The sequence below is a fragment of the Gopherus evgoodei genome, chromosome 4 (assembly GCF_007399415.2).
Source record: "Gopherus evgoodei ecotype Sinaloan lineage chromosome 4, rGopEvg1_v1.p, whole genome shotgun sequence".
Classification (NCBI taxonomy): Eukaryota; Metazoa; Chordata; order Testudines; family Testudinidae; genus Gopherus; species Gopherus evgoodei.
In genome coordinates, this window is record NC_044325.1 from 132,936,536 (window position 1) to 132,961,958 (window position 25,423).

The 25,423-nt window shown below is 49.4% G+C and overlaps 1 protein-coding gene across 3 annotated transcripts in view; it reads left to right on the forward strand.

Annotated features, from left to right (window-relative positions):
- The first annotated feature begins 888 nt into the window (after positions 1-888).
- The window catches only part of ADORA1 (adenosine A1 receptor), an 87,215-nt gene continuing 62,680 nt past the window's right edge, over positions 889-25,423 (forward strand). Inside the window, exons 1-2 of one of the 3 annotated variants that reach the window (XM_030561142.1) lie at positions 889-960; positions 10,913-11,293. In XM_030561142.1, coding sequence (XP_030417002.1) covers positions 899-960; positions 10,913-11,293 — 443 coding nt within the window. In that variant the 5' untranslated portion in view covers positions 889-898. Of the gene's footprint in view, positions 961-9,754; positions 9,913-10,398; positions 10,452-10,912; positions 11,294-25,423 lie in introns of those variants that run through there. The other 2 variants (XM_030561144.1, XM_030561143.1) reach the window with 2 other exon arrangements.

The window sequence follows — 25,423 nt, forward strand, 5'->3', positions numbered from 1 at the left end:
AAATAGACTAGGGACCGAGGTGCACCAGTGTGTGAAGCCTTCATAATATTTGGATACTTCATAATACTTGGGTACTTCATAATACTGTGATACTTAGGTCTGATTTCAGTTGCTGGACTCAGTGAGCAGGTGCTGGGAGGGGCTGGTGGCCTGTGACATACGAGAGATCAGACTGGATGACCTGGTCCCTTACACTCTATGATTCTATGCCAGTGGAGAATGGTCCCTTTGAAAATCAGGTCACGGAGGAATCTTGCCTTCAGTGCTTTACCCGGCTCCACTCAAATCTCTTAGAGAATTGCCCAGAACACAAACAGTCCTCTCAATGAGCCAAACAAATGTGTTGCCTGTATTATAAGATCCTTTGTTCTCCAGACAATAGTCATGCTCGCCTGAGTGCTGCAGGGTAATGGAGCCCCGTGTTCTGTTCAGTTTGTTGTTACCCAAAACAGAGCATTGGAACTGGAAAAGCGCAAAGGAGAAGGGGTATTTAAATCAAGCTGTCTGGCTGGCTAGTGGGGTCCTGGTAATGTCACCCGACACCTGATGGCCTGTGTTATGCAGGAGATCAAACTAGACGCTCTTAGTGTTCTGTTCTGCCCTTAAACCCTGTGAAATCTGTGTGCCTCCCAGTCCTGCAGATAACAAACAATGTTGTAATAGGTTGAATATTCTGCCCAGTGTCTGGACTGGGTTGTTTTAAAAGTTTGGGTTTTTTTCCCTTCTCTGCTGTTTTCAATTTCAGTTCTCTTCCATCCCTGTCCTTTCTATCTTGCAACCTCTCTCTTCGCATCACCCTGCTTTCTGCTTTGCCTGGCAAAACTCCCTTCTTGCATTGCACTTTTCTTGTGCCTCTCTCCAAGTGCTCTGCAAACAGATCATTTCCCCCATGTGATAAATGCAGAAGCTGAGGCAGAGGAAGCAGCTCGCCCAAGGTCACGCAGCACAGCGATGGCAAATGTAGGAATAGCCCAGTTCTCTGGGGTCTCCAGATGTGTCTACACTGGAGGTTAGTGGCAGGAGAGGCTGGCTGCCCTGAGAACGATTCTGGCTGAAACCCTAGGTAGGTACTCAGGCCGCTAGCCCCTGGCACCACTGCTCTATACTGCTTGTTTAATGTGCTCGCTTCATTGGATATTGGGCACGTCTACCTAACCTGGGAATTGAACCTTTTAGTCAATGCAGAGAAACCCTCAGTCCAGTGTGCTGCCCACTAGCCCACACTGCCATGCACAGGGGTGGTGGTTGTGTTCTACCCGTATCTCCATCATCCATCACTCCTGTACACCAAAGCAACCCGCCCACTCTGTAATTCCCACTGACTCTTGGCTCCTATTTAGCTCCTCTCTTTCTTCCTCTTTCCCATTCGCTTATTTAATGATCTTAAAAACACTTAAACAGGCTCTTAGGTCCATTAAGGAAAAAGGTTTTAGCCTGTTGTGAATCTTCCCTGACAAACAACACGTAACTTGGGCACTCATGCAAAGCCTCTAGTGAGATGGGTTTTTTCTTTATTTTTCTTGACGTGATTGGTTCCCCTGGGCCTCTTGCACAAGGAAAATTCATCCTTTTCTGGAGTTAAAATCTAGAAGATTCAGAGGCCTGGTCTACACTAGAAAATTAGGTTGGTTTAACGACAGTGCTCAGGGGTGTGAAAAATCCACACCTGTGAGTGGCATAATTAAGCTGACCTGCCCCCCTCCCTCCGGGAGTGGATTACTGATGCCAACAGGAGAATCCCTCCCTAAGGGAGGGGATAGGTCAGTTTAACTAAGACAATCAGGTAGTAGCTACACTGAACAGCCACAGCTGTGCGTGGTAACCTGTTTTATGTTCTGCGTTTCTACAGCTCTCTCCCTCTGGAAGAGATGGGCGTAGTGGGGAGCAATGATCTTATTTCTGCTGTGACCGCCAATGAGCTGTTTTTTTCCAGTGGAAACATTTGGCCTGCTCCTGCAATGCCCTGAACATAACTTCATTGTACATGGTTATTAGGAATTGCTCTTGGATTAGGTCCCAGATTGATAACATTAGTACTAACTCTTTCCAGTGCTGGCTTGGGATTAAAATAGGCTCTGTTCATGGAAAAAGTGTCCATGAATAAAAAGGAAAAAAAAAAACACCTGGATCCTAATGCAAAGTGCTGATGTTCGCCTGTTTCGGGAGACACGGTCCGCTCATGTGGAGCCTGACAAACTCAGGGGCGGGTCAGGAATTTGTTACTTCAGGCAAATCAGATAGTGTAAAAATGTGCCTGGTAGAGCTACTGAGCCTGCCAAGGACAAAACTGGCAGAGATGTCATTTCTGGAGCTTTGGAATGCTCACCTATTTTCCATTCCATCGAGTGCTGTTTCAGCCGTCCCAGGGTACACCGCGAACAGCTCCTCAGGGGCACCTTGTAAGCGCCTGTTTCTCCCCACTTGGCAGGTATGGTGGTTGAGGCTTGGATTTCTATAAACAAAGCATAAATCCTTGCGAGTCCATGCTCGCTGTGGTATGTTTTGGTACTATCACTTTAAAATTACAGAGACAAGGTGGGTGACGGAGTATCTTTTACTGGACCAACTTCCACAGTGGAAAGAATTGAGCTCTTCAGAAGCTCTGTGTATCTCAAAAACTTCTCTCTCTCACCAGCAGAACTTGGTCCAATAACAGATATTCCCTCACCCTCCTTGTCTCTCAAATATCCTGGGACCCTCATGGCTACAATGCTGCAGTCATCTGTAAAATTAGTCATGCGTCATCACCGAGAGGGCTATGTAAGGGGTCTCTTGCAGCCTCCCTCCTACTATACATTAGTCCTCTGAACTAGGGAGCTACACAGTGCTGAACAGGAGATAGACACAAGATTTGTGTCCTTCAGCCCCAGCCCGCCTGCTGCCATACTTAGGGTCTGTCTACACTACCAACAGGGGGTGTGATTGCCCCTTTAATCCAGCTAGTTCAGTGACCGAGAGCATGACGGTTGTGTGGAAGTCCCGCTGGGACCCTGGGTAATCACTTGGGTGGTCAGCCCATGCTGATGTCCATGTTGCTGCAGCTTCACTGCTCTTGGTACTCTTGGGTGCATCAAACATGTGCCGTGTCACAGACCCAATTGCCATATAGACGTACCCTGAGCTTTAGACTAAGCCATGCCCTAGATGACCAGCCAGTGTCTTGGCAGCCCACACATTTGACCTAGTGGCACAGACAGGTCCTCTCTCCGCCACTCGGACTCCTCTCGATGCTGAACCTGGTGTCTTTCTCTCTGAAAGACTTGTACCAGGGAACCACAAATAGCATTCTGTAACAAGGAGCTCATCCTCCCAGCTCCCTGTCATGCTAAGAGATCATCGTGCTTATAGGGGGAAGTATGGCCCACTATACAGAGCACTGGGCTGGGACCCTATTCTTGTCTCTCACACTGGCCTGCTGGGTGAGTTTAGGCAAGTCATTTTTCTCTGCACCTCAGTTTCTCTATCTGTAAAATGGGAGAAATGATACTGATTTCCTTTGTAAAGCGCTTCTGGATCTACGGCTGAAAAGTGCTAGATAAGAATTAGGTACTATTGTCCCCATTGTATAAATAGAAAAGCCGTGTTACCAATTCTTGTGATATTTGATGTTCTTCTTACAGCCTTAGCTCTTGGAGTCATGTGATTATGTGAAAATCTCACTTCTTTTTTTTTTTAATAAAAGCTAAGTTTATAGTCCACATGGCAGAGGATAAAAGCTTGGAAATGTGACCTGATGGCTCAGAAAGCGGACAGCAACTGAAAGAAGCCTGAGTGGTGGACCAAAAAAAGGAAGCCCACACAGCCAGACAATTAGAGCCAGCCTCTTTCCTGGCGCATGGGGTGTGGAGTCAGAGCACTGCTGCACTGCAGTTATACTTAGCTGCCCACCGTCGCATAGGGGCCTCGGACAGCCTACACACAAAATAAAACACCCTGAAGGTTGCTCTAACTTACATCAGGAGCTGGCTGGGACCCGAAGACCAGGAGGCAAAAAGGTATTCTTGCCCTATTTTGCCTCATATCTCCCTGCTCCTGCAGTAAGTGTGTTTTCGGCCCCCCCCTTCTGTTGCCAGTCAGCAGAGGATATAAGTCTGTCATACAGCTAATGAGGGAGTTTTTAGCTCAAGCTGTAGCAGTTTGTGCTTTTAGCTCTGGAGATCCCTAGTTTGGGCCCTGGTGTGTCGGCCAACATGGCAGCCATCATGAATGCAACACAGCACCAGTGGCGATTCAGGTCCTGAGGGAGGCCTGATCATTCTGGGTTGATTGTTGCACAGAATGTATGCAGCTTCTGCAGCATGAGCCACTCCTCTGGGGGGGGCTGCTTCATATCCCCCCAGGGCAGCTGACTCTTGGCCCCTGTGCAGAGCTTCCTGGGCCATTTCTAGACAGCAGAGAGGTGGGCTGGGTGTCTAGCAGCCAGGCCTGAGGTGCAGAGTTTGCCATGTTGGAGCTCTGCTGTGCCTGCATGGTCTGTTTCATGTCAGACTTTCTCTGTATTTGGGGTGGCTTAGAGCTGTTCCCAAGCTCCTGTTCATGTGTCACTCTGACACCCTTTGTCATGGTCCTGCTTTGAGCAGGGGGTGGGACTAGATGACTTCCTGAGGTCGCTTCCAACCCTGATATTCTATGATTCTATATGAGAGTGCATGGATAGTGCAGTGTCCATATAACATCCTCACTGGACATCTCAGGACTCCCCCCACATGTGTCCTTGGAGATGCTGAGTTCCTCAAAGAGCACACAACCCCCACCCAGTACCCTTGGCACGCACGAGTCTCCCCTGGAGGACCAGAGAATGAAAGTTGTGTTGCCAACTCTCAAGATTTCATCATGAGTCCGGTGAGTTTTTGAGGGTTCCCATGAATGTCTGATTTCAGCTTCCAGTTTTGTGATGGTCTGCCCTTATCCAAAATGGCTGCCCTCTCCCATTACTGTTAGTGGGACTGGAGCCACAGGCTGCCCTCACCAAGCTGGCCCCCATCTTCCATTGTGTCCAAAGGGGCTGAAATCAGGTTGCCCTCAGGGAAGATGGTGGCCCCTATAGTCACCGTGGGAGAGCCCAGCAGAGGACAGGAAAACATAGTGGTCCAGGGAATGAGATGGTGCGGGAGGGGGAATGTGATCTGAAACTGGACAGGAAACTAATGGGAGTCAGAGGAAAGCAGGGGAGCAAGGCAGACTGTGGGGTACATGGGAGGTAGGCAAGGCCAAGGGGAAAGGGAAGGAAATATATGGGGTGGGGGTTTCAAGTGAATGTGGAGACTATGGGAGAGCACATAAGAAAAATGTGACAGGGGCCGGTTTCTATCCTGTGTAGCTAAGAAGGGGGTGGGGTGGGGGCATAGAAGAGCAGCTCCCACCATCTCAGTGGTAGGCAAGGGTAGATGGAGCCTCCTCCAATCCATGACCAGGGAAGTCACACTTTTGGGTGCGTACTGAAAGTTGATTTTTTTTTTTTACCTTGGGGCAATCAAGTACACAATGGGCAAGGGTGGAGTTTTAAGCCAGACTCATGCTTTCAAATGCCTGGCATCGGCAGTCCTGGATTTGGATTTTTTCCTGAACCATTCTTGAAACAGAACAGTCCAAAAAAGGTGAACTGACCTGAAAAAATGCAGTCATTCACCTGAGACAATCATACCTCTGATTTCAGTGTAGACCTACCCTTGTGGGATGCGACATCACTGCTTCCTGGTCCCATCACACAAGGCTTCTGGTGTCACACACAGGAATGCTGCTACATGTAACTTCAGCATACAGCTGTGAGAGCATGATTTGGAGTTCCATGTGGGGTCAATTCATCACCTAGAAGGCTTGCACAAGGCCTACCTTCAGGCAGTTTTATCTTTCTCTGATGGAGGTTTCTTCACATTCATTCCTAAACAGAGATTCTCCAAAAAGACTTTCCCACTCTAAAGTGCAGGTGGCGACAAGGCTGGACCATTAGCAGATGGCTTCTAACCAACGTCGTGGGCTGGATTTTCCATTATGCAGCAGCTGCTAAAGCTGACCCTGGAGTCCCACTTTAAACCCCATAACTTTAACGAGAGGTTTGCGGCCTGTAATCAGTGTAAACTTCCTCCCACAAGGCAATACGGAACTTTCCTGATTCACTTACATTCCTCCCTTCACGCACACACACATTCCCGTTGTCCTCTACTGCCAGAGCAGAGTTTCCCTCTGCTTTCGCTGAGGCTCAGAATGTGAGAGCAAATGGCTTTTCTGCCATAGCCGGGTCAAAATCCTGCCGCTTCTTCTTTCAGGACAGTTGTGAGATCGGCCAGTCCACTGTCCACATGGCTAAACCTCTCGTCCAGGCCCCTCGTCATCTCACATCTTCACTACTATGTCCTCCCGCCCTCCCCCAGCCACACCCACAACCACACACCCCCTTCCCAGCCTGTATAAATCCACTTGCATCCATTCAACAAACTGCTGTTTTTGGCTTGCTGCTTTGGCCATATCACTCCTCTCTGCATGTCCCTCAGCTGCCCTTCCATTCCCTGCCACATCAGATGCTAGCTACTCATCTTTGCTTTTAAGGCTCATCATGGCCTATCACCACCCTACGTTATCTCATCCACACTACAGAGATGCCCACTCCTGCCTCCGCTCTGCCAATGGTGCCATCCTCCAGTGCCCATTGGTCAAATTGTCCAACCAGCACCTCTGTGCTTCCTCCCCTGGCGCCCCATAAACTTCCGCTAATCACCTGCCTCTGAACACTCTCCGCTGCTGGAAGGCAGACAAAGAACTCGACAACAGGGTGGCCGCTGGTGTGCCGAGAGCGCAGCTTGTCACGTCGCTCCAGTGGCCTCGTTATTACCTAGTGCCTGCTCCCGTCTGTGTGTTGTAATCGCTTGTTATATACTTGCTTTGTCTTGCACTTCCATTGTGAGCTCTTCAGAGAAGGGGCCATCCTCGTTCTGTTTGTACAGCACCAAGCACGCTGTACAAACCGGCCCCTGTCACATTTTTCTTATGTGCTCTCCCATAGTCTCCACATTCACTTGAAACCCTGCTCCCTTATGCTACCATAATACCAATAATAACTAATATGGTCACACTGACATCTCGCAGTCAGGAGGCATCCTAGCACCCACCAGCAGCCCCCCATCAGCTCCCCCCCCCAGAACCTCCCTCCTGCCAGTGGGCCCACAGATCAGCATCTCCCCCTCCCTCCCTGTGCCTCCCATGAGGCGAGGGGGGAGGAGCAGGGACAGGGCACGCTCAAGGGAGGGGGTGGAACTGGCCAGGAAAGGGTGGGGGAGAGCAGAGGCAGGGCAGGGGTGGGGCCTTAGGGGAAGGGGTGGATGGAGATGGGGCCTGGAGAAGAGCCGGGGGTCCAAGCACCCCTCCCCCCTACACTTTGGAAAGTTGACGCCTGTGATCAAAACTCCCCACTTTGTTGTCAAGAGATGGTCCCACTACTCGAGGCTTCAGCTGTCTGTATTGTCTGTATTTTCCTTGGGACATGGTCCCGATGTTCTCTATAGATCCAGCCAGCAATGATAAATGATCATGCTAAGATGATGGCACCTGAATTATCTAATTCTGTTCTGCAGGAACTTGTTGGTCCATTCTAATGTTAGTTACACTTTCATTCCCAATCCAAGTGTCTGCCCACAGCTCTCTGATGATCCGTTTGCTGCTGGATGATAATCAGAGTGCTTTACTATCTTGAGGAATATTTGAAATTCCTCAGACGCAAACATTATCTGATGTGATCTGGTCAGGTGACCTAGAAGTGGCAAACATTATGCAATGCATCACAGGGCCTGGCCAAAGGAGTGTTCTTCCTATGGCCACCTCGAATTAAGCATCAATCACAACTTATTCTTTTCTGCAAAATGAATGTGCAGTCCTTGCCAGAACCCAGTGAAAGCTTTGGCAGACTGGCTAGAAATCCAGAGATATTTTCACCTTCCATTTGTGCCCTTAGATGGAACTTAGATCTTTCAGCTACAAGGTTAGTTTTAGGCAACTCCTGCTTTTTAAAAACCTCTGGCAAGACTTTCTACTGGAAGTCACTTAGTCCCAGTGGAAAACCTAAACCCTGCAAATGCCAGTTGACCCTACAACATTAGAAAAATGATCTTTTTTATCAATATCCTTCACAACACACTTTGAACCTGAAGACATAAAATCCCCCTTGTTCCTCCTTTTAGTGAAACTGGAAACAGCCCCATATTTCCATAGTTGTCCTTCTAGTTTTTCTGTTTGCTTGTTTTTACCAGGAGACAGGTTTGTTACTCCTTCACTGTCTTGGAGCTCCTCCCTTGGAGGAAGGCCGGCCAGGGGTTAGTGCACTAGCCTGGGTCTTTGGAGAGCTGGTTCAATTCCCCACTCTGCCACAGAGGCCCTACATAAGAACTGTCATACTGGGTCAGACCAAAGGTCCATCTAACCCAGTATCCTACCAACAGTGGCTAATGCCAGGTGTCCCAGAGGGAGTGAACCTAACAGGTAATGATCAAGGGATCTCTCTCCCGCCATCCATCTCCATCCTCTGACAAACAGAGGCTACAGACACCATTCCTTACCCATCCTAGCTAATAGCCATTAGTGGACTTAACCTCCATGAATTTATCCAGTTCTCTTTTAAATGCTGTTATAGTCCTAGCCTTCACAACCTCCTCAGGCAAGGAGTTCCACAGGTTGATTGTGCGCTGTGTGAAGAACTTCCTTTTATTTGTTTTAAACCTGCTGCCCATTAATTTCATTTGGTGCCCCCTAGGCCTTGTATTATGAGAATAAGTAAAAAACTTTTCCTTATCTACTTTCTCCATGTCACTCATGATATTATATACCTCTATTATATCCCCCCTTAGTCTCCTCTTTCCCAAGTTGAAAAGTCTTAGCTTTCAGCTATGAAACAGCACTGCCTTTCACTTTGTGTCCCGAACCTTTAAAGAGGGGAGCTCACACTGGTCAGCAGCCATTATGTTCCCAGGATTCAGCAGGGATACACGCTGTGCTCTCTCTAGGGGGAGTGGTTGAAAACCACTGTTCTAAATCCAAATGGCCTTTCATTTAGGTTTGTGAGACCAGCTGAAGAAGAAAGAACAAAAGTCCACTCCCCCTAGAAGAGACCTCAGGAGGTCATCTAGTCCAACCCCCTGCTCAAAGCAGGACCAACACCAACTAAATCATCCCAGCCAAGGCTTTGTCAAGCCTGACCTTAAAAACCTCTAAGGAAGGAGATTCCACCACCTCCCTACATAACCCATTCCAGTGCTTCACCACCTTCCTTGTGAAATAGTGTTTCCTAATATCCAACCTAGACCTCCCCCACTGCAACTAGAGACCATTGCTCCTTGTTCTCTCATCTGCCACCACTGAGAACAGCGGAGCTCCATCCTCTTTGGAACCCCCCTTCAGGTAGTTGAAGGCTGCTATCAAATCTCCCCTCACTCTTCTCTTCTGTAGACTAAATAATACCATGCCCTCAGCCTCTCCTCCTAAGCCATGTGCCCCAGCCCCCTAATCACTTTCCTTGCCCTCTGCTGGACTCTCTCCAACATGAGCAAGGGGGTCCAAATCTGACTCTGGTGAATTAAACACAAGCGTGCAGATGAGACCATGAGTATGTCTCCTGCATCTCTTCTGTTCGCAGGCACTTCCAGCCAAGCTCCTTGGGAGCTTGATTTGGACAGGGCCCAGGAAGTGCTGGGGGAATTCATCCCCAGAACGCAGGCGGTGTTTACGTGCCGTCCCCCTGGGAATTCTGCCCCGGCTGACAGCCCCACTGTCGGGCTGCGCCGGGTCCCTTGGCAAATGGGAGCTGCAGGCGCTTTCCACCGGGGCAAGGACACAGCCCGTGCCTGGCACTTCATCGGAGCCTGAGGGCAGACGCCGCTGTCGGACCCACTAATCTACCACCCTGCAAAAAAACCCACGCAGCGAGGGGTGAGGCTCGGGTGGGGCCGGGGTGTGGTTCTGGGTGGGGCGGCCCTGGAGAGGGGGCTCGTGCTGAAGCTCGCTGTGGGGCGGGGGGCTGAGTCTGGGTCAGCTGCCTCGGGCGCTGATCCGGATCCTGGGGCTGGAGCACGCCCCCGCCCTGCAGTCCCTGCTTCTTTTTCGCCACTCCCGGCGCCTGGGCAGCCGAAGGGCTCCGAGCCCCTGCCCGGCGCGGCGCGGCGGAGCTGCCGCTAGCTAGTTACCATGTTGCAGGGGCTGAGCGCGGCGCGCGTGGCCATGTGATTGCCGGGGAGGCTGCAGACGGGTCTGGCTGCTGAGCGCTGCGGGGGCGCCAAGCGCAAGGAGTCGGGGTCCCCGGGAGGCGCGCTGGGAGCGGGGTGGCGGAGACCCCAGTAGCCGCGGCGGCCGCTCGCATGGGCTGAGTCCGCCGCTGCCCCGCCGGGAGCCGCGCGTCGCCTGCCAGCCAGGGGCGTGCGGGGCGCAGCCACTTCGGAGCCCGCTGCTCCGGGGGGCAGGAACCTGCCTAGGTGAGGGGGGTGGCCGGCTGGGGGGACAGGTGAGGGAGGGGGTGCACAGGTGGGAGTTGGTGGCCGGCTGAGGGGTGGACAGGTGGGGGTGTGGCCAGGTGGAAGTTGGTGACCAGCTGGGGGGGGGGGGCGGGTTGGGTGGACAGTTGGAAGGGGGGTGGACAGGTGGGGGAGGAGTGGACAGTTGGGAGGTGTACAGGTGGGGAAGGGGTGGACAAGTGAGAGGAGGTGGGCCAACAAGGGGGGGTGGACAAGTGGGAGAGGCGGTGGCTGGCTGGAGGGTGAGTGTACAGTGAGGGAGGGATGGCCAGAGAGGTGGTGGCTGGTGGAGGGGACGGTGAGGGAGTTGGCCAGCAAGGGGGCAGACAGGTGAGGGTTTCTGTCCTCACAGCTGCTCTCCAGTTGGTGGGCTAGGCATAATGCTAATGCCAGGAGTAACTGTCTTCCCTATGTGCTTGCAGGTGGCCGATGGGCCCTGTCTTCAGTGGGGACCAGGGCACTATGGCACAGTTCGTCTCTGCCTTCCAGGCTGCCTACATCACCATCGAAGTGCTGATTGCCTTAGTGTCCGTGCCAGGGAACATCCTGGTGATCTGGGCTGTCAAGAAGAACCAGGCTCTGCAGGATGCCACCTTCAGCTTCATCGTCTCGCTGGCCGTGGCTGATGTGGCGGTGGGCACCCTGGTCATCCCACTCGCCGTCGTTATCAACATTGGGCCGCGGATGGAGTTCTACACCTGCCTGATGGTGGCCTGCCCCGTCCTCATCCTCACCGAAAGCTCCATCCTGGCTCTGCTGGCTATCGCTGTGGATCGTTACCTGCGTGTGAAGATCCCCCTAAGGTAGGAAATCCCCTGAGCACAGCAGAGCCTCTGCTGTCACCTTGTGATGGAGCCAGGACACTGCTGCTGGCAGCATGAAGACGGGTCCATCTATGATCCTGGCTGAGATCAGGAACACCCCAGCTCCCTCTGCAGTAGCAGGGCCACTCTGATGTCTCCAACCCCCTCATGTCTCCAACACGCTTTAAGGGCTGGATGGCCAGGGGGTCTGTCTGTCCATCATAGTGTACACACCTGCCACATAGAAAGGCCAGCCCGTAGTGATCATGACGGCAGTGAATGTGTCCAGCTCCACAAGGGGTGCTGGCAGTGACCGGCTGCCCTAGATGCTGTGGGGAGAAGAGGCCCAGAAGCTGTACCTGATACAGAGCTGCTTGCTCTACTCTGGCCTGCCCACACACTTAACACTTTGCTTCAACACTTCCTCCAGGGATGTGTTTATTTAGAATGTGCCTGCGAATTGTGCTCCTGTTGCCATGTGCCTTGCACCACGTGGCTATGTAATGCCTGACCCCCGCCCCCACTGCCCCACACACTCCCACGCCAGCACAGAACAAAGAAGTGTGCCCTGGAGCTGAGCGCCACTAGAGAGAGGATTAGCTGCATGACAGTGGCATGCTTCAGACAGCAGGAATGTGAAGACAGCCCGGGCTTGACTCCTGGCTCAGAGTGGGGCATGGAAACCCAGTGTCTGATTATAAAGGCTCTGGGGCATCCAAAGCCCCCAGCGAATCTGGTGCCCGTGCTCTGTGGGGGCTCCTGAGGGGCCAGTGCTGGTGCTGCCTTGAGGCAGAGAGAGAGCCAGTGTTCTAATCAGCGCTTGCCACCTGCTCCCCTCTCTGTCCTGGGGCAGAACTGCTTCCCAGAGGAAGCATTGGCTAGGGAGATGCTCCAGAAGTTAGGAACTGTTGAGACTCTTCTTCCTGGCTATTTTGTTTGCTGACAGAGCCAATCCCGTAGTGAGTGATGTCTAATTGCCATCATCTTGTGCCTGGGCAGAATGTGGGGTATAAATCAGGGAATGCCCTTTGTTTGAACTCTGTAGCGCTGATAGGAGATGTTTAACCCCTTCACTTCTCCGCTGCTCCCCTGGTGCACTTGGGCTGCCAGGCTTCATGGCCTTTTCACAGCAGAGACCCTGAAACACATGGTGGCATGGGAGCTGGGTAGAGGGGCTGGCTATGCATAGAGGGTGGGGAGCTGTGTGGTTGCTAAATGGGGTGCATAGATGTGTGGCTTCTAGATGCATATGTACTGTAGGAAGTTCTCTGAATGTCCTGAGGTTCCTGCTTTGGCTGCTTCTGCTCCTACTGATTGGAGTCCCTGGCTAGCTCCTCTCTGCTGTTTTTTCCCAGGGCTTGGCAGAGGGAGAGGGGTGGCACCCCCAGACCATGCTGCACATAGTGATCATGGGGTTCATTAAGCAACAAAGCAGTGAATGAGAAAAGAATAAAACTTTGAATAAAACAAACTAGACACATCTGTGGTGAACAGCTGTGCACAGCTACTCTGGGTTCTCCACCCAGCTTCCAGGGCACATCTCTAAACTCCTTGAGTCATCATACTGACCCTCATGAGGGAGCATCTCTACATTATAATCTTCCACAAACATCTCTCTGCATCTTCCCTCTTAAAGAAAAAAACAATTAGTTCTTGAATACACACGTATATAAATAAACGGCTAACAACTGTCTAATATCTCTCTGGAGTGAGTCTTTACAACTCACTTTCCCTTTCTCCAGGCAGGTTAGCAAGTCTCTCTGTCTTTCAGGCGGTTTTATCTCCCTGTCTGATCTTCTCGGTATTAGCCTTTCATTAGTTGTTATCTTGTTCCTTGCCAGTTTCTCCTTTGTCTGTTGATGATAAAGGATTAGTCAGTTGGGAAATGCCAGAGTCCACATAGCTGTCAATGTGTTGGAACTTTCTTGGATTACTCATAGATCCCTTTGATCAAAATGTGTCCCCCTTGTCTGTCTGGACTACATAAAAACTTGGATGCAGCCGTTCTTTAATAGTATCCCTTTGGCCCCAAATATTAGACGTGTGATTCCTCAGGCATACTCTATCACCTGGGTAAAGAGATGGGCCCCTTTGTCAAAATAATTCAGCTTCCACTTCTGATTTTCTTTCATCTTCTGCATGGTTTCATTCTCATGAGATTTCAGCAAGTTATCAGTGATTGGTACATTAGATCTGATCCTTCTTCCCATTACCAGATGAGCTGGAGAAAAGCCATTCTCCAGGGGCGTACTTTAGTAAACTACTAATGCTTTATACAAATCACCCCACTGTCAAAAATCTTTTTAAAGAGTGCGTTACTGTCCGTATTGACCTTTCCACAAGCCCGTTTGATTGGGGGTAATTTGGGCTTGATGTTTTGTGATGGAAATCCCAATCTATGACAGATTGCCTAAATCTGCACTGGAAAATTGTGAACCATTTAGGGTGATCAGATAGCAAGTGTGAAAAATTGGAATGGGAGTGGGAGGTAATAGGAGCCTATATAGGAAAAAGCCCCAAATATCAGGACTGTCCCTATAAAATCAGGACATCTGGTCACCCTAGAACCATTAGCACTAAAGACTTCATCTGCAATTCCATGTCTGGAGAAGATTCCCTTCATGCCAGCTATCACTGACTTGCTGTTAGTAATGTGCAGTGTGCAAATTTCTGGATACAGAGAATAATAAGCTGTGACTATTAAAGAATCCTTTGATTGCCAAGTGGATAGGTCAAAGCTGACCTTCTCATAAGGCCTTTGTGGAACTGGGTGAGGTCTCAGCAGCTCTGCCTGTTGGCATGGCTTGTATTTCAAGCATGAAAAGCAGTTTCCTACCACATTAGTAATGTTGTGGTTGATCCGCGGCCAATACAGCACCTCTCATGCTCGTTGTTTGGACTTCTCAATTCTTAAATGACTCTCATGGATCTTCTGTAGCATCTCTTTTCAGGGGTTCATTGGACTTACAACCTTACTGCCCAGGAAAATCACCCCATCTATCACAGCAAGCTCAGGCCCGCAGTTCCAATGGTCTCTCCTACTTGGACTGCAATTGCTTATTTCTACAGGCCACCCTTTAATAATCACTTCTTTAAGGATCCCCAATGATTCAGCTTTCTCTGTTTTTTCTCTTATTAGTTGCGGTTTCCTTCTCATTCGGCACTTGTGACAGCAAGTAATGATCTTGGGGTTCATTAAGCAACAAAGTGCTGAATGAGTAAGGAATAAAACTTTTAATAAAACAAACTAGAGAGCATCTGTGGTGAACCGCTCTGCACAGTTACACTGGATTCTGCGCCTCCCCCCCGCCTCCCCCACTCGCTGGGCACAGCTCTAAACTCCTATATTCATCATACTGTCTCTTATGAGGGAACGTCTCTAAATTATAATCTTCCGCAAACTTATCTCTACACTGTATGGACCTTCTGTGGCCGCAACCCAGCTGAACAGCCAGCGTTTGCTTTTTTGGACTGTTTAGACAGGGTATCCTGGCAGAGCTACCATCCCCTCTGCAAGCAACACCCCCTACCCCCACCCCCCAGCTCTTGAGGTGAGCATGATGGCCTGATTATTCCAGACTGGCTTTCTCCTTTTATAAGAATGTTCTATTTATCCCACATTTAAAAAAAAAATTGGCCACAGTTTGGCCAGGAGGTAAGAATTTAAACACTGCAACTGAGGGATGCACAGTTGAAATTCCAGCACCAGGTTTGTCCCTGCAGCTTGCCCATCTCCTATCTAACAGCCTTCCTAAGGCAGTATCCATGCACCCCTCCCATCTGAGAGCTGTACTCTCCCCTCCACCAAATTGAGCTCTGACCGCACTTTTGGATACCTGATGATATGACCGTTGTTATTCCATATTATTATTAATTTCTATTGCGGTAGCACTTAGGAACCCCAGCCACGGGCGGCCAGGAGCCCCATGTGCAAGGCGCTGCACAAGCACGGAACTAAAAGACGATCTCTAGGCCTTCTCAGGAGGGTGAATGAAAAGGTGGGGGTTGTCTTACCAACTCTGAGAGGCAACTCCCACCTTTTCATGCTCTCTGTATGTGTATATATATATATCTCCTCAATATATGTTCCATTCCATGCATCCGAAGAAGTGGGCTGTAGTCCACGAAAGCTTATGCTCAAATAGATTTGTTAGTCTCTAAGGTGCCACAAGTACTCCTGTTCTTTTTGCGGATACAGACTAACACGGCTGCTACTCTGAGAAATGTTTATAAAAGATTTTTTCTGAGCTAGAACCAGGTATAATTTTATACCTGGTTTATCACTGTGTAACCCCCACTCCCAGCTGTTAATATTACTCCAAAAATATTCTTACTGGGTCTGGAACTTGCACCTTTAAGCACCATTGATCAGGATGATGCTAAGGACAGGTTGACCCAGCTACAATACTCAGGGAGGGGTGTGAAAAATCCACACACCTCAGCAATGTTGTTAAGCCAACCCAGTGCAGACGGTACGAGGTAGACGAATGACTTCTACTGCCTCTCGGGGTGGTGGATGAACTCTGCTGACGGGAGAGCCCTTCCTCTTGCTGCAGTCAGCAGCTACAGTGGCGCAGCTGCCCAGCTTGACCCCTGGGTCAGCGGAGTTGATCGGCACACCTGGGTGCTCAGCATCTCTGCAGATCAGGCTGCTTGGGAGAAGTATGGCGATAAAGTGCCGGGCAGTGTCCCTGCCCTGTGTAGCCTGGCTCGGCCAGTGCCAGGGGTGAGCGGGCTGTGATTGGCTTGTGGGATAGGGCAGAGGAATAGGTGCCTTCTAAAGGGGGTGTGAGTCAGGAAGGGCAGTTTGGAGACATTCAGAGCATAAGCCCCATGCCTCTATGCCCCAGCTGGCATTTGGGAAGCCACAGGGAGGGCTGCTAGCCCAGGGGCCTGTGTCTGGCATTTCAGGCACCAAGACACTAGAGAGCAGAGAATCAGGCTGTGGCCTGGTCTACACTACGTGTTTAAACCAAATTTAGCAGTGTTAAACTGAATTAACCCTGCACCCGTCCACACAACGAAGCCCTTTATATCGATATAAAGGGCTCTTAAAACCGATTTCTGTACTCCTCCCCGACGAGGGGAGTAACGTTGAAATTGGTATTGCCGTGTTGGATTAGGGTTAGTGTGGCCGCAATTCGACAGTATTGGCCTCTGGGCAGTATCCCACAGTGCACCATTGTGATCGCTATGGAAAGCAATCTGAACTCGGATGCACTGGCCAGGTAGACAGGAAAAGCCCCGCGAACTTTTGAATTTCATTTCCTGTTTGCCCAGCATGGAGCGCTGATCAGCACGGGTGGCCATGCAGTCCCAAATCCAAAAAGAGCTCCAGCATGGACCATACGGGAGATACTAGATCTGATCGCTGTATGGGGAAACAAATCTGTTCTATCAGAGCTCCATGACCGAAGATGAAATGCCAAAGCATTTGAAAAAATCTCCAGGCTATGATACAGAGTCCACAGCAGGGACTCAGCACAGAATCAAATGGACGCTCATGGAGAAAGGGAGGGGGGACTGAGGACTCCAGCTATCCCACAGTCCCCGTAGTCTCCAAAAAGCATTTGCATTCTTGGCTGAGCTCCCAATGCCTGAAGGGTCAAAAACATTTTCCCGGGTGTTTCAGAGTGTATGTCATCAATTTACCCACTCCCCTCCCCACCTCCGAAAGAAAAGGGGAAAAAATAGTTTCTCGCCTTTTTTCAATGTCACCCTATGTCTACTGCATGCTGGTAGATGGGGTGCTGCAGCGCTGAACAGCAGCATCCCCTCCCTGGTGGCAGATGGTGTAAAATGACTGATATCCGTCCTCATCATCAGCCAGTGAGTGCTCCTGGCTGGCCTCGGTGAGGTCGGCTGGGTGCACCTGTGCAAAAATGGGAATGACTCCCGGTCATTCCTGGCAGACGGTACAAAAGGATTGAAATCCGTCCTCATCATAGCAGCTGGAGGCTGAGCTCCATCAGCCCCCACTTTCAAGTCTAATGAAGATTCTGTACTGCCTGGACTATCATAGCAGCGGGAGGCTGCGCTCCTCTCCTCCCCACCCTTTAATGTCCTGCCTGGACTATCATAGCAGCTGGAGGCTGCCTCTCCCTCATTTTATCTTACTAAAAAGTCAGTGTTTCTTATTCCTGCATTCTTTATTACTTCATCACACAAATGGGGGGATAACTGCCACGGTAGCCTAGGAGGGTTGGGGGAGGAGGGAAGCAATGGGTGGGGTTGTTGAAGGGGCACCCCCTAGAATGGCATGCAGCTCATCATTTCTGCGGGATCTCTGGGGCTGTAACACGGAACGGCTGTGCTCTCTGGTTCTCTAGTACACTTGTCCCATATTCTAGGCAGGACTGACTCTATTTTTAGACAAAACATAAAGAAGGGAATGACCCGGGGAGTCATTCCCATTTTTGTCCATGCGCCCTCGGACGACCTCAGTAGGCCAGCCGGAAGCACCCATAGCAGCAGCAGACGGTACAAAAGGATTGATAACCGTCATCGCCAATTTCCAATTGCAAACGGTGCAAAATGACTGATAACCGTCATCTCATCGCCAATTTACAGTTGCAGATGGTGCAATGGGGATAGTAACCGTCTCTGCTACCTTGCAAAGGCAAATGAACGCTGCTGTGTAGCACTGCAGTACCGCGTCTGTCAGCAGCATCCAGTACACATACGATGACAGTGACAAAAGGCTAAACGGGCTCCATGGTTGCCATGCTATGGCGTCTGCCAGGGCAATCCAGGGAAGAAGGGCACAAAATGATTGTCTGATGTTGCTTTCACAGAGGAAGGATTGAGTGACGACATTTACCGAGAATCACCCGCGACACTGTTTTTGCATTGGGATCTCAACCCAGAATTTCAATGGGCAGGAGAGACTGCGGGAACTATGGGACAGCTATGGGATAGCTACCCACAGTGCAATGCTCCGGAAATCGACACTAGCCTTGGTACATGGACGCACACCACCGAATTAATGTGCTTAGTGTGGCCGCGTGCAGTCAAGTTTATACAATTTGTTTTAAAAAACTGGTTTCTGTAAAATCAGAATAATCCTGTAGTGTAGACATACCCTGTGATAGGATTCTGGAGAAACATGCCGCCACCCTGTCACACAGCAGGGTGGGCTCAGCTCTGACTTTCTCGGCACTAGCTGTTTCTCATCTCTTTTTACCTCCGTCCCATTGGGCTGGGGAGGACTCGGGACTGACAGGTCAAAGGCAGAGCACGCAGTGCAAGCAGGCATTGTCTTCCAGGCGGAGAAAGCAGGCTGTCTTCCAGCGTGAGCATGGCACAGGTGGCTGATGAACCAGCCCTTGCTGGATCATGCTGTTAGCCACGATCAGGCTGTTGGCTATGCTGGAAGGATGGCCAAGTGATGTGCGAGCTAGTCTGGGAACTTGGAGACTTGAGTTTAATTCTTGCTGCGCCACAGCCTTCCTAGATGACCTTGGGAAAGTCACTTAGTTTCTCTCTGTGCCTCACTTCCCCATCTGTACAGAGGGGATAATAGCACCTAATATTGTTCCAGACTGGGTGGGGCTCAGATACTACAGTAGTAGGAGCCATATAAGCAGAGGCGGATTTACAGTGAAACACAGAGTGCCCTGGCAGGAGCCCCCAGGGCCAGGCAGCTGTAGGGCAGAAGCTTGGTCCTGCCAGCTCCTGGGGCTCCTGCTGCAGGCTCCGCATTCACCGGCAGCTAAGCTCCCCACTCCCACACCTCCTCCCTGAGCGTGCCACATTCCCGCCCCTCCCTCTCCCTCCCAGTGATTCTCCCGCCACCAAACAGCTGTTTGCCGATGCTCAGGTAAGTCTGGGAGGGAGGGGGAGGAGTGAGGCCACAATGCTCTCAGGGGAGGAGGTGGAGAAGAGGTGGGGACTGGGCCTTGGGGAAGTGGGTGGAATCAGGGCAGGGTGGAGCAAAGGTGGGGTCCCTGCACTCCCTCTACATATACCCCTCCCAGCCCCCTGCCATGAGCCACTCAGGGCAGGGGGCTGGGGGCACCCCCATGACCCCAGCCTGCACCCCCAGCCCCCTGCCCTCCCTGACTCCTGCGCACACACCTCCCCCCCCCACAATCCCACCTGCACCCCTCGCACCAAACGGGAGCTGCCCCATGTAAGCGCTCCACACCTGAACCGCCTGCCCCAGTCCTGAGCCCGTTCCCTCACCCTAGCTCCTGGACAGACCCTGCACCCCCCAGCCTGCTCCTGCACCCTAACTTCCTCCCAGACCCTGCACCCCCATCCTGAGCCCTGTCCCATACCCTAAGTCCTGGCTAGACCCCAATGTTTTTTTACATTTTTTTATAAAGCGCTCTTATCCAAAGCTCTTTACAATAGCTAGCTAATGGTATGAACAGTATTTGGAAAGATCATTAAGTGGTCCGCTGACACCCTCAGCAATTTTTCAAGTGGTCTGTGGAAAAATAAGTTAGACTACAAAAAACAATCAAGGTACCTCACTTTATTTTCATTTATTTCCTATTACTTATAGGAGGAGGGTGAAGGAAAAAAAGAATGAAAAACGAGGACGGGGGGGAGATAAGAGGGAGTGTTCTTTTTCTTGGCTGGGTCCCAAGGAGAGGCCCCAAAAATGAAGCTAGGTATAGGGCCCTACTAATTCTAAATCCGCCACTGCATATAAGTACTGAAGATAAGTTAAGCAGAGTAGCTCTGAGGAAGGGAGGTTTCCAGCATGGACCACTGTCACTGACCGCCCAAGGCAGGGCAGTTGCTTGGTGGACATCAGTGGCAAGGTGGGGCTCTGACAAGCAGCATCCACCTTGTCTGCTGAAAGGCAATAAGGCCAACCCTTTCAGCTGTTCTGTTTGTTCTTAAATTGTCCTAGAGCCCTAGCTCCTATCAGCAGCTCCCACAGCAAGCACCGGCTCTGTGTTTGTTGGCAGGGCAGGCGCGCTGGTAGCAGATGGGGAATGCTTGTCTGATGCTGCTGACTCCCTGTGAGTGGAGCAGGAGCACTGGGTCTTTGGCCAGCACCTCAGCTCCATCTTCGTGCAAGCAGCCATGCTGGTCTTCAGCCAAAATCAGCGTCTGCCTGAGTTCTGGGGCTTCTGTTCAGGGTTCTGCTTGTTTTTCAGACCCCAGAGTAGTGGAGTCACTTGGCTTCAGGAGGGCTCTTCACATTCAGCCATTTACTGGCAATGGGGAAGTTATGCTCCAGTAGGGACCACTGGCCAGATGAGAGAACAACATGAATGGACTGAATTTGGCCCCATGTTTGAACAGTTTGACTTGACCTCCTCTGCCTCTGTTATCCGCACCTGCAAAATGGTGATAACACCCAGCTAGCTCACAGGGTTATTTCACAAAAGCTCCTCAGATGGAAGCCCCACAGCAAGGTAGCATATTATCGCTACCCACAATGCCTAGTATTTTCTGTTCTGCAGACTAGTGCTCACCTAGCAGGGCAGGCAGACTTTGCAGTTACCACTATAAAATAGGCAGGCTGGCGCACTGGGAAATGCTTTGTTTTGCAAAAGCAAATAGACTCCTGAGCGTTAACTCAGTGATTAAAGCTAAAGCTCCTGGTTCAACTCTGTGCCCCTCCTCCCCCACAATGCACTTTCCCAGAAACCTGCGTGATCAAATTAAATCAAGGAGCAGAGCAGCAGATGTGAGGGAACCCAGAGTGCTGAGTGCTTTCCTTGCCTGGCTCCCATTTTTTGCTGCGTAAGAAGCCACGTGTGAAGTGATCCAAATGTTAATCAGATGCCTTGGTCGCTTTAGAACATGCTGAACCTCGTGCCTGTAAGACAAACTGGGGATATTTGCAGCATGGACACACTCTGCAGCCAGAGCTGACCCACAGAGCTGGTGGGCAGGGATCAGCAGTGGCTTGGCTGCTCGGGGTAAAACGCCCGGCTTCTGTCTCTACTTGGCTGGGTGCATGTCTCACTCCAAAGTTTGCATTCACAGATCCAAGGCCAAATCAGTGCAGAGAAGAACTCTTTGCTTGGGAATGGAACGCATGGTTCAAAACAGGGGAATAACCTTCCTTCATGCTTTCTAAGCACTCCCCCGACCATGATTTTCAGTACAGCTCAGGGCAAGATTCCCAAGCATAGCCAGGGGCAGATGTTCCAAAGAACTCAGTCCCCAATGTGCACCCAGCATGCTGAGCTCTTGGCAAGTTCTTACTGCTTGTAGAGGTGTCTGACTGAGAACAGGCTGTCTTGGAAAATGACTGCCAAGCAATGCTAGTGAGTGCCTGGTTTGGGGAGAACCCAGGAACTCTTTGGATGATGTGTTCAGACTCTAATGCACAGGAGGCTGAGACACCAGCAGGCCCAGGTGACGTTTTACTTTGGTTTTTTTGTGACAAACAGGAGATTTAGCCTTTTTAGTGATCTTCCTACATTCATAGAGGTTAAGGCCAGAAGGGACCATTATGATCATCTAGCTGCCGCTCCTGTCTAACACCGGCCCTAGGACTCCCCTGAATGAATGTACCTGCTTTTGTCTAAAGCTACATCACCAATTTTTCTGCATCTACCTTCCCAGTGAAAGAGCGGGGTAAACTGCTTAAATAACTGACCCTGTCAGTTAATAAATAGATACAGGTCGACAGGCAGAAGGAAAGAAAAATAAAACAGCCTGTAAGTGACTTTCTTTGATGTCCATGCAGAGAAGATTGTAGGCTTGGTGGGGCAGGGGCTATCATCACAATACAATAAAATAATAATAATCTGAACACAGCTGGACTGGTTCGGGTTGTGCTGCAGCACCCTATGTATCTGTTCCCTCTTTCTGGGAGAACAGCGTATGGGGCATCACCACTGAAAGCCAGTAGATACCAACCCAGGCACCTTCCTCTGCTGGGTCATCTCAGAAATAATGGTGGGGCAGCTGCACTGATCTCTCTCTCTCATACATAGTCACACACGCACTTGTGCAAGGAGAAATCTGCTCGTGCCGCTGCTGCTGCTTTAGCAGCTTCCCACAACAATCTCATCTCTTAACCCTTCATTCCTTTTTAAAACCCTCTGCTTTCTGTCCTGACTCTCAACGTCCCTGGATTGAATTAAATCCCAACTTAAATCACCGAGTGGAAAGCCTCCATTTAAATTATGTGTTGTAATCAACTTCCCCATTTGCACGTCAGTTATTTTCTAAAGAACGGCGCCTTTTTACTGCTTGACGTAGCCTTTTAAAATGTGTTGATTTACAATTAAATAAAACCTTTACAGTAGATTTGGTTCATCTTTTTTGCTTCCGAGGAGGGAATACCATAACTATATATATAATTGCTTAAATAAATGAATAGCTTAATATTTTCAGGTTCTTAGTAATTATACACCTTTAGTACGGCGGAAAATGGTGAATGATACACTGCTTATTTACTGCTATTGTGTAATATTTATAAAGCGTGACCTCAAAAGCTTGATGTTTTGCCCCGATTCTTTGTATAGAAAAGCAGGGTTTTTGCTAGAGGCTCACGGATTCAGCGTATACAAAAGGAAGTATTTTTTCACACAACTCACAGTGAACGCGTGGATCTCCTTACAGAGGATGTTGTGAAGGCCAAGACTATGGCAGGGTTCAAAACAGAGCTAGATAAATTCATGGAGGATAGGTCCATCAGTGGCTATTAGCCAGGATGGGCAGGGATGGTGTCTCTAGCCTCTGTTTGCCAGACACTGGGAATAGGCGACAGGGGATGGATCACTTGATGATTCCCTGTTCTGTTCATTCCCTCTGAAGCACCTGGCATTGGCCATTGTCAGAAGCCAGAATACTGGACTAGATAGAACCATTGGTCTGACCCAGTATGGCTGTTCTTAAGGCCTAACGTTTATTTTTTATTTAAATGTTGTAATAGGTTATAATTAGTTTACCCCTGTTGTATTAATTTAGATGGAATATATGGGCTAAAGGTGTTAACATAACCCAGCCATTGTCCAACGATAAACAGTGTTAAATAAGCTTTGGCATATAGCGACCTCCACCTGCTCAGTACCATGGCAAACACACCATGAAAACTCCTTTTAACCTTCTAATAAAGAGACAGAATAGGAGGAAAAACAGCTAAAGCCTTTGCAATGCAAATTATTAAATCAGGCTTTCATTCTAACAACATCCCTTGTTCCCTTTCGGTGGAAAGAGTGTTTTGGAAAACCCCTCTTGCAAGACAGTCTTTTAGCTGGAATCCAAGATGATGGTAACTGTCCTTCTGAGGAAGAGAGAAGTTGAGATAACCACAGCAACAGCTGCTCTAGCTTAAAACTTGGTCCTGACACCCTAGAAAAGAGCCTTATATGCTGATGATATGCAATTATTATTATCTAACCCAAATGTTTTCCTAAAATTAGTTTCTGAAGAAATGAGAACTTTGGGAAAGTGCCTATATTTATCATAAATGATGCCAAATCTGAAACGCTAGCTGTAAATTTGCCAGACTCTGAAAAGTCACTCCTTTAGAAAACAGTTGAGTACAAACAAGTAACGATTTCTATGAGGTACCTGGAAATTTAAATCTCAAACAACCTCAAACTGCTCCAAGATTAAATGTCAAATCACTCTGTCAGCCAATGAACCAAGCTCTGGCACGCTGGGGGCAGTGTGCAATTTCTTGGTTGGGAAGAATAGTAAAAATGAATGTTCCGCTAAGGATCTCTATCTTGTTTCAAAATCTTTCTGTGATTATCCCAGATAAAACCCTAGCAGAAATACAGAAGCGCTTGTTTAGAATTTATATGGAATAAAAAAAGAGTGAAAGCAGATACTTTGTACAGACCCAGTTAACAGGATGGACTAACTGCTTCAGATATTCTATGGTGCTAGCAGGCCAACCAGCTCGCTGCAGAAGTGGACTGGGGATGCTGTAACCCAGTCCAACAGTGGGTCCCGTCGAACAAGAAAATTGCTACAGTGTAAACATTGCTAGGCTACCATGGATTAATAAAAAAGTCTTCCAAGAAATTTAGACAAATCCTTTAGCAAAGGCTTCTCTGGGGGTTTGGGATAGAACCAGAGATAAGAGCAGTTCTTTTCCCTCATCAGTGACACCCATTCCACATAATCCAGCTCTTATCCCAAATTGCAAACCAGAGAGCTTCAAAGACTGGGACAGCCATGGAATACTGACAGTTGGCCAGCTATTCCGTAAAGAAACTTTTCTATCTTACTTAGAGATCAAAACTACTGTAACTTTAACTGGCCCACTGGCACTGGTGTGATCACTTCTGGAACACTATGTCCAGTTCTGTGCCCATAATTCAAGAAGGATGTTGATAAATTGGAGAGGGGTCAGAGAAGAGTCACGAGAATGATTGAAAGTTTAGAGTGATAGAGCTCAATTTATTCATCTTAACAAAGAAAAGGTTAAAGGGAGTCTTGACCACAGTCTACAAGTGTCTACCTGGAGAACAAATTTAATAATGGGCTCTTCAGTCTAGCAGAGAAGGTCTAATATTTGGGCAGAGGGATAGCTCAGTGGTTTAAGCATTAGCCTCCTAAACCCAGGGTTGTGAGGTCAATCCTTGAGGGGACCATTTAGGGATCTGGGGCAAAATCAGTACTTGCTCCTGCTAGTGAAGGCAGGGGCTGGACTCAGTGACCATTTGGGGTCACTTCTAGTTCTATGAGATAGGTATATCTCCATATTTCTTCAGGGGGAGGGATAGCTCAGTGGTTTGAGCATTGGCCTGCTAAACCCAGGGTTGTGAGTTCAATCCTTGAGGGGGCCATCTGGGGCAAAAACCAGTACTTGGTCCTGCTAGTGGAGGCAGGGAGCTGGACTTGATGACCTTTCAAGGTCCCTTCCAGTTCTAGGAGGTAGGATATCTCCACTAATTTAAAGAAAAAAAACACAATCCAATGGCTGGAAGTTGAAGTCAGACAAATTCAGACTGGAAATAAGGCATATAACTTTAATTGTGAGAGCAGCCACTGGAACTGTTTATCAGAGGTCGTGGTGGATTCTCCATCACTGACCATCTTTAAATCAAGATTGGATGTTTTTCTGAAAGCTCTGCTCTAGGAATTATATTGGGGAAGTTCTCTGGCCTGTGCTCAGACTAGATGATCACAGTTGTCCCTCCTGACCTTAATATCTATGGGTCTATGAACATATAGGCCGAGAGTGTTAGCGTAACC